We start from the raw sequence: 9308 nt of genomic DNA, 5'->3' as shown, positions 1-9308 counted from the left end.
CCCGGCAGGGGGTGCGAAGCTAGGTGGCTAGGTGGCGCTGGCTGCGATCAATCCCAACAAGAAGGCGAAGAGAGACACACAGATCAAGGGAATATCCCAGCAGTATCGCAGTAGGAAGCTGAGCAGAAGAGCGCCGGTAGCCGTAGAGTGAAAGGCCTTCAGTTCGTCTGCTCGTTGGATGCCGTTGATAGTACTTTTTTTGCAGTAGAAAGTAAAGTCGTAAGGGTCGTAAGAGTCGTTCTAGGTCGTCAAGTCGTTACAAAGTCGCGGTCTTCGTGATATTAGTACAGGAGTCGAATTAAACAATGTCCATCTCGAGTAGTCAGTCGGCAAAAGGAGAAAGATGCAGGATGGCGCAGAAGAGAGCGAAGATGGAGGATGCTCGAGCAGTCGCGAAGGTGAAGGTAAGCAGTTAGGCAGAAGAATCGCAAGCTTGCGTATTGCGCTGAAAGTCGCATTTTTGATGCTGCACGCTGCACATGACCTGGATAGTTGGAAGGCTGGAAGGTACCTAGGATTGCCACTGGGGTCGTGACTGAGTAGGCACCTGGGTATGCATATATTCCAGGTAATTGTATACTTGGATAGGGGAGAAAAGTGGACAGGCACGAGCGGTTGGTGGGAGAGAGCCGCAATATGCAGCGTTATTGTCTACCAATTCAGAAGAGTCGTGAGGCATAACTAACAAACTACCAAATACCAAAAGAACCAGAAATATATACAAGGAATAATAGCAAGGAAACAGCCAAGGGAAACCAATTCAGTCCAGAATATAAAGCCAGCCCCTTTTCAAGTTAAGCACAGTGGCTCGTTCTCGATGACATCTCACATCTATCCCTGATGAAATTCTGAAGCCAAAATGGAAGAGAGTGAATGTTCTCCGCAAAGAATCCAGTGGAGCCAGGCAATATCACCCTTCCGCTGGAGCCTGTTAGTATCTGTTCAACTGTCCGCTCTGCTACCGTGTCAGGGTGAAGTAGCGGATGGAACCAGGTGTCTTCAGATGACATGCCGTCTATAAGGCTGGTCTTGCAGAATCCCGGTTCGATCACTACGGTGCGTATCTTGGGGGCCTTGTATCGTATCTTCAACTCAGAGGCAATGCCTTCATGAAAAGCTAGTGCTGCAGCTTTGGTCCCGGCATAGTCAACCATACTGGCACACGCAACGTGCGAAGCCTGCGAGGCAACGGTCACCAGCATCCCATGGTTGTGGCGGATCAAGCTTGGTAGGAACTCCCGCGCCATTACGTAGTGCGAGAGGGTGTTCACCTCAAAGGCGAGTCTCGTCTCGGCCTCCGTGCCTTGAAGTAAAGGCCGTGTTCTCAGGATACCAGCATTGTTGATGATGATGGTCGGCTCGCCGACGTCTGCTCGGATTGTTGCAGCTACCTCCGCAACGGCTGCAGAGGAAGTAATGTCGCACTTATAGAAAGTTACGTTGGGTGGTGTATGGTATTTGGGCTCCTGGACGTCAAGGACGACGACCTTGAGGCCACGACGAGCAAGCAGAAGCGCAATCCGCTGTCCGATTCCATCACTTCCTCCGGTCACCAAGGCGATCTCGCGTCTCCAGATAAACTCGTCAGACACCCAGTTGTTCAAGGCTCGACGGCTGATGTAACCATTGACGATTTTCAGTAGGCCAAGTGATACCAGTCCCTTCAGCGCAGTAAACACGCCAGGTCGGTCAGCAACCAAGCTCCTCCCCTTGGCCGTGTAACTGGCAAATAACAGCAGCGGTATCGTTACTTGCGGCGCCAGGACTGTGGACGACAGGATGTGCCCAATAACATCCGCCGTGAAGCCTAAGCGCCTGTTAGTCTTTGTAACAATGAATGGCCATGTCATCTGGATGGAGTGACTACGCTGTATTTCGTACCTTCACGCGGCAGCCATCCTTTATGGGTTGAGAGGCTCATGATGTCTATTGTCTATTGATGGCCGTGGACAACTAGCCAGGATAAAGCAGCTCAACGTCTTCTTCGTCTTTTTGTCCAGCAGCAGGCGCAAGCTCTCTATATACGCTACGGCATGTGCTCCACAGATTTCCCCAAAGCACATGCTCATCGCATTCTCGCAAACATGGAGAAAGCAACTAGCCAGCCTCGAAAGTCAAGCTTCAACTTTAGTTCGCCGAGTGGCTTCTCGGTCGGAAGATTTCTATATATCATATTCCTGCCAGAACTGTGAGCTTTTATCCATATACTCGTGGATACCTTCTTACCTACAGATAGCAAGTCCCCCTGATGTATCAATACCCGAGTGTATGCCCCCAGTCACCCTCATACTGTCCGTGCAATACTACTAAAAGACTTGCCCGTCGTCCACCAACGACGATCAATACGAGGCCGATCAGTCCCTTGATGAACCTCGGTTCTCCATAACTAGAAGATGCCAAACTGCTCTTTGGCGCAAGAAAGACCCCTGAGCCACCTGCCTCTTGGCTCTCCTGCCGCCCTTGACGAATCACAGCAGCTAACTGCTCTGTAAATGATGGCTAAGTTATCCTCACCGTTGGCGCTGTGTCCTAAACCGTGGATGACGGTCGAACTTGCTGCTTTGACGTTCGGGCGAGAGAAAGCGTCACGTGATGTTCCCGCGACTTCACTTCGGATTTCGGACTTTAGACCGTCCAATTTTGATCACTGTTGGTCACAGTTAACACAATTCGATACCCTACGACGCTATGTGTAACGACCTTCTACCATAAACTTGTGTTGTTTGGTTGACCATATACAAGCGTTTACTACTACATTCCTGGCAAGTTAGCCCTTAGGCTTAATAACTAGTCGCCAATCTAGCTAGTTAACTACTTAAAAAGCTCCAAGTTGGCATGTTTTACTCAATCACCATCGAGATATGATACATATTGAGCCACCACTCATGAAAACACCTTTAGAATGCCCTCAGGAAGACTTTCATAATAGGCACATCATTAAGGATCTTCTTTGGGAAAAACCTATTATTTTCCCTGGTGTAATTTTCCAGATCTCTGTAGGACCGGAAACGACGGGGTTCCTCTCCATACCGCTGGCTGTCAATCCAGTCCACCAAATTGATATGCACATGTCGGAGTGCCTATATTGACGTCAGCTTAATTCATGCATGGAAAACAGCGGCTATCCTTAAGAACGGCCCGAATATGTCCCGATAGATAGGAGGAATATACCTTTTCACATGCTCCAATGGACGATGGCGTTTTGTTCGCGTATCTCTCACACAGGAGCCTCATGTTGGAAAGTTTGTCGCCATCTTCGTCTATGATCTGATAGACATAACACTTCAATTCCTCCGTGAGACACTTTACCCACTGACGTGGATACTTCTTGTTTTTCTTCGTCCAGCCGCAGCGGTTAGCGAGGCGGCCAAACTCAACTTGTAGTGTGTTACTGTCGTTGTGCACAAACTCAGGATCGTGCTTCTTAAAAAACGACGAGTGTGGCATGATTATTATCCAGCCTCAGTTGAAATCCTAACGAGGGTTAGCTTGAGGTACATTCGCCCAAATAGTAGCTAGGATACATACTGACTGTTCAACTCGCAGATATCCTCACTTCTAACGTTGTAAAGGGCTTGATGCAGCTCAAAAGTATCTTATGAAGATCATTAGAGTGTTTAAAAGCAGTAATGGCAACAGTAGAGAGAGTATAGAAAATATATTAAAAGTTCAAGAGTCTTTTCAGTTTCACTGTTTATATATATATATACTAGTTCTGGAGATCTCCGTTAACTAGAATGCTCTGTGGCTAGATGAACATGACAACTCCCTAGCAAGCAACCGTAGAGGGCAAAGGGGCTTTGATTCATAGTAGATGAAACTGCTAGCTACCAGCAGCAGAATCCCATCCCTAGTTTTGGTACTAGCATACTCTTACTTTTTATACTCATGATTAGCGTAGATGGGGTTATTGGCAGGCTTTATGTCTACTGCTTGATAAGAATTCGCCAGTAATAGATAAAAAATGCCTCCGTTATGCGACCTAGCCCTAACAAGAGAATTGGAGGTAGCAGTGATGTTATATTTTCGCCATCCATGCTTTGTTGTAGCCTATCAATTAATGAATTAGGAGACCCTGTCAATCTTTCATAATCCTTACATTGCCACCAACCATTCACTTCACCCACAGGCGACTCGCGAGCTGTTTACAGAATGTGGCTAAAAGGGAGCATCAGCAGAAAACCAAAAAAGTGTAAGACTAACGTGCAGATAGAGGAAAGAGGGGAAAAAATAAAATAAAAATATACAACCATATGGGGAAAGGGATATAAGTATTTAAAATAGGTATAGGCATGATATTGACGTAAAAAAAAGCCCCCCATGAGTTATTTCAAGCTTACAAGAAGCGAAATAATTGACAGTAGAAAGGAAAGGAGCGATAAAATGAGGAATGGCCAAAAAAATATGCAGAAGACGACTTGCCACCCACGCCAAAATGGTATTGAGCATAGATTGAAACAATGCATCAAATGCAATGGAGATGTAAACCCAAGAAGAGATTGGGGGAAAAGTATGGAAACAAAGAAGTGTAGGGTAAAAACACATGAAATGAATGAGAAGTTGATTCGGAGGTATATGTATATATATTGAAGTGAGGAAAATTTGATGGGTGAATCATCGGTCACTAGAAAAGCTTCCAGGTTGTGCCGGCTGCGGCTGCGGCTGCGGGTTTTGTTCAAAGAGTTTGCGCCGTATCAGCGTTAATATTTCTGCGTCTTTGCGCAACGTGGGAGAGATATGTCTGCTTCGTAACAGGAATTTAATGGTTCGGTCGAGTAGTGCGCAAAGTTTTTCGCCATCGACAAGGGCAGAAAGTTGAGATGTATAGGTTGCTGAGAGGACGAGCATATTGCCGAATTGACTATTACAACGTCAAAGTTAGTGTGATAATTCATAATCGAGATACAATGATATCAGGGGATGGTTAGTAACTTACGCGTGAGCAGTTCCAAATATATTGGTGACAATGGGGCGGCCTTCGACTCCATCAAATGCTACAGTGCTGTTCATAGCAGCGTTAATACAGACCATGCACGCATCAAAAACCTTGGGCTCCAAGTCGCTCAGCAGCGGCGGCTGCGGGTCATTGGATGGCGTCCGGACTGGCGGGCCCATCTCGCTTGTGTATCGCTCCATTTTCTCTGCTTGATGGACGTGAGATAGCGATGGCGAGACTTGAGATTGGGAGCTGGAGACGGTAGACTGGGCTGGTGACGCAGCAGGGACAGGGTTACGAGGCTTAGGAGCCATTGGGTGCAGGGCGTGATGAAGCAGGGGTCGGTGGATGAGATATTTAGCGCCATAGTATTTACCGCGCATGCGTGCGGTGTTGATATCTTTTGCTGGTGGGTCGGAATCTTCCCAGCGCATATACTCAGGTAGACCACTGCGCCATTGCTCAAGGTTGAAGCTTAGTGCCTCTTGGATCTTAGTCGACCAGCGGGCCTTTTCACCTCCTTGTTCTATGATAGGGTGAACATTAGTTACCAAGCCTTAGCAGGGGGGTATAAGTGCGGTTAGTGTCTTACTTTCGGCCTTATACAAGTCGGTATGGATCCTGTTAAGAACCTTTCGAAGGTGAATTTGCACAAGGTAATACATCATCATCATGGTATTAGGCGCATGTATTTCATTTGGAATGGTATGAGCAAAAACCCCTCGAGGAAAGTTCATGCGCCCTTCTAGTCGACTGATCCCGCTTGCCGGTAGATCAAGCTCTGCCAATATATCACTGTTTTGCAGTCGGTTAGTTTTATGCAACCTTTCCCTTTATTATAGGTGTGATATTAACTCATCCCTACCTCTCAAGTTGTAGGCATGTCCAAAAAACCAGGCATATCAGATCTTTCCTCGGGCCTTCGGGCATGCAGTCATATTTTCGTCTATGATATGTAGTGAGCTACCGCTGGTTCTGATAAAAAGAAGATGACACAGCAGAGGGGATGCTTACGGTCGAACCAAAACCTGGCAGGCGCGGGCTGCTTGATAAATCCACCCATGGCTTGAAAATGGGTGTGCAAGTTGTCCTGTATAAAGGGCGGCGAGAAGACAAGCTTGAGCAAGGGCTAGATCATTACCTCCATGCAAATTGCCCAAAATATCCGAAGCAAGTGCATAATACGCCATTCCCGGAATGACATCCATATTCCTGATATCCGGCGGGTCTGGGCCAACATGGGTTGACTGTGTGGAAAACCGCCTATGATGGTTTGCAAAAGGCATACTCTCGGGTGGTGAGTTTGACACGGCTAGAGAGTGGTCCCCCATCACAGGTGTGAAGGGACCAACTGGTACGTGCCGTACAGGGCCTGGGATAGGACCCTTATACCCACATATCGAACCTAAAGCCAGTACTAATAGAACAATTGCATTTTCAAGGGACCGTTGAATTTCATGGCCCGTGTGAGGAGAAAAGCTGTCTGATACTGGTGAGTCTGGGTATCCATCCGGCAAGTCAACAGATCGCTTTCTTTTTTGAACTCTGTGAACCCCTGACGCAGGGTCAGCTCGTGAGCCTAGTGGTGTTGGCATAGACTTGGACTGGGGGCTGTAGGTCCTAATAAAGTTCGAAATCATGTTGTTTAGGCTGTCCTGAGCAAGTATAGGATGCAAGATATGCATGTTCTGGAGGTAGCTTTGGCGATGCTTCTCAATAACGTCTGAATCAAGATTAAGAACGCCGGAAGCATTGAGACCACCTACCTGCCGCTCTTTTGGGACGTGCAGGGTAGGGTTTGATTGGTATATTTCTAGTCCAGTGCCATATCCAGTGCTAGGAGGGCGGGCTTGAAAGCTTTCATCTTCACGGGGGCTGGGGGATCGGAGTTTTGGACTGTAGGGATAAACGCTAATGTCGTGTCCGTCTTCGCCTTCACCACGTCCATAGGGTCTGATCGGACCTCGCTCCTCTTCTAACTCCATGACATAGTCTGCATCAATTCGTTCGGGTAGCAATTTCTGGATTGATGGCCACAGGAGGAGTTTGTGGGCTGCGGTAGTGTGTTCAATGGGAATGGAGAGTTCATCATCATCAATATGAAGGTCGATATGCTCATCCTTGATATGCTTGCCAGTCGGGGCTTCACTTATACTGGCGGCTTTCGGTGAAGCACGTTCCTGTTCTGCTGGTGTGGACGTCTTTTGTACTATCTCGGGCTTCTTTTCAAGCTTTGGACTAAATGGGGACATTTTTTGAGCCCGTATCAAAGCCTCTAGTTTCAAATCTTGCTCTGCTTGACTTTTCAACATGTCATTAAACCGATCGTCCAACTGCTTTAGACGATCGAGAACCAATTGAGTCGAGCGTTCATGCCTGCCGCGAGAAATATGGTTAGTTCTTTTTTATCTATTATCAATACAGTACTGCAGGGCCTATGATTAGACATACTTGTGAGGTGGAACATCCTTATAGACACAGACCGAATTGCTCTCCTTACACAAACTACATGATGGGCGACCTTCGTCACATTTCGCTTTTCGCGCACGACATTGATCGCAGGCCTAGTTTCACTCGTCAGTTCCGATACCTGGACATATAAAGGAAAAGTATAGGTTCCAATCTCTGGCACGAAGCCTTACCTGCTGCGCGCGGGTGGTTCGACGCTGTCTCTGGGCCTGCGACTGGGCCTGCGAGTTGGCTTGGTTAAGGTAGTAACTCCCCTGGTCGTAGGGGCCGTGAGTCTGAGCTATCGGCGTGCCAGGAGGATACGGTCGGTGCGTAGATGGTGGTGGTGGCTGCATGCCATCGACAGGCGAGATCATCTGCATTCCATGATGCTCGCCATTCTGGTGGTTGTTATCAGCGCCATAACTGCCAGGTCGGCCATGGAAGTCGTTTGGAGGCTGGTAGTTATTAGGAGGAGGGTTCGGGTTGCCTTCATGGGCGCCATTAACCGGCCTGAACGTGCCGTTAGGCGTTCTGGAGGCGGGAGGTATGCTGTTACCGGGCCTGCCGTACGATTCCGCCATATGAGAGCCTTCTCGTGGAGACGCTGAGTAGGAAGATGGACCTCGTTGGTCTGTGTTTTCGTAAGGGTGATATGAACGCCCCCAATGGCTGTCGACGAATGTCCGGGGAAGAGGTAAAGACGGCGGCCGTTCGGAGGGAGGTAACTGGCGCACTGACGGTGGGGAGGGAAGCGTAGGCGGCAGAGTCTTAGGGTTCTCTGATGTTGTTGCGGCCTCCATTGTCATGATTTCGACTCGGTCCAAAGATCGGGAAGATTGATCCGCCTTCCAAATGCAGGACCCAGAGAGCTCCTGTTTTGTCGAAAGAAAAAACGAGGGAGAGAAGGTAGAAAAAGAACACAATGTATACACGTTCTACAAAGACCAGTTAACTCCGTAAAAATAGCATGGCTAGGTTTGCGGCTGTCAATCCCAAGTCTTATCCTGCCAAATATTGAGTGGAGGGACGAAAGCCCGAGGACGAACAGCCGGCGATCTGTCTCCCGTGGCGGCTGTTGATTCTGCGAATGTGTTTCAGGCAGAGAGAAAGACAGACGGCAAATAGAGAAAGGGAAGGGAGGAAAAAAAGGTTGGTTCCGAGATTGAATCACTCGGTGGAGAGCAAGAGTAATAAGCGGTTTGTGCTCGTTGACGCTGTTGATAAGTCTGTGTCGGCTGTTTGTTCGAGAAATATGGTAAGCTCTGGTGCCTGAACCATTAACCGAAAGGGCAAGGAAAAGTAGGTGCCAGCAGTCGTGGAATGGTCCTACTCTTGGGCTGTTGGTTACCCGGTTTCGGGCAAAGTTTCCGATGTTTGAGAGCCACGGAAACCGACGCAGTTCAAAGGTGAAACGCCCAAGGCGAGAGGTAGGGTCTCAGCGAGTTGCGGACTGCAAAGAGAGTGTATGTAGATAGAGACGCTTGCTCTGACTATCTTCGGTTGCGGCGTGCGATGATGTGCGGTGTGCAGTGTCGGTGTAAAGGTCTGTCGCAAGGCACGGGCAAAATATGTATATATAAAAACGAGGAAACGAGAGAGGGAGCGGACGATGAACCGCTTTTTGGCAGACCACAGGGAATGAACCTTTTGATCGGGTCGAAAACGGTCGGAAGAACGTCTTTCCTCCCTGCTGTTTGCCCCAGCGCTGGTCGATGATCTGGTGATTTCAAGCAAAAGGCTTATGGACGTGGATAGATGAAATTTGACTGGACGAGACGGGGGCCCCAGGAGACAGAGAGAACAATGCTGGCTGCGTGGAGGGGGGCGAGCGCGATCCAAGCTCCCGCAGGTCTTTTGCTCCTGGCAGCCGAAACGGGACTCTTCGATGTCAGGGGCGGCGTTGACGGTCGAAATAGTCACC

At 48.5% G+C, this 9308-nt stretch overlaps 3 protein-coding genes across 3 annotated transcripts; all 3 read right to left on the bottom strand.

The window, feature by feature from the left end:
* Positions 1-794: 794 nt before the first annotated feature.
* Positions 795-1921, bottom strand: MGYG_00863 (17-beta hydroxysteroid dehydrogenase 13; the record flags this gene model as incomplete). The annotated part of the gene is made up of 2 exons (XM_003176731.1): positions 795-1807; positions 1882-1921. The coding sequence occupies 2 exons, from the start codon at positions 1919-1921 to the stop codon at positions 795-797; spliced, it is 1053 nt and encodes a 350-aa protein (XP_003176779.1).
* Positions 1922-2897: 976 nt separating this feature from the next.
* On the bottom strand, positions 2898-3447 carry MGYG_00862 (hypothetical protein; the record flags this gene model as incomplete). The annotated part of the gene is made up of 2 exons (XM_003176730.1): positions 2898-3080; positions 3172-3447. 2 exons carry the CDS (start codon positions 3445-3447, stop codon positions 2898-2900), a joined length of 459 nt encoding a protein of 152 aa, XP_003176778.1.
* A 1167-nt stretch (positions 3448-4614) lies between these two features.
* On the bottom strand, positions 4615-8193 carry MGYG_00861 (C6 zinc finger domain-containing protein; the record flags this gene model as incomplete). Its single annotated transcript, XM_003176729.1, has 7 exons — positions 4615-4861; positions 4937-5462; positions 5529-5731; positions 5802-5882; positions 5951-7312; positions 7388-7500; positions 7579-8193. 7 exons carry the CDS (start codon positions 8191-8193, stop codon positions 4615-4617), a joined length of 3147 nt encoding a protein of 1048 aa, XP_003176777.1.
* Between the last annotated feature and the right edge of the window lie 1115 nt (positions 8194-9308).

Source organism: Nannizzia gypsea, genomic scaffold (assembly GCF_000150975.2).
Source record: "Nannizzia gypsea CBS 118893 supercont1.1 genomic scaffold, whole genome shotgun sequence".
Classification (NCBI taxonomy): Eukaryota; Fungi; Ascomycota; class Eurotiomycetes; order Onygenales; family Arthrodermataceae; genus Nannizzia; species Nannizzia gypsea.
The sequence above is the reverse complement of the archived record's forward strand: the minus strand, read 5'-3'. Positions and strand labels throughout refer to the sequence as shown.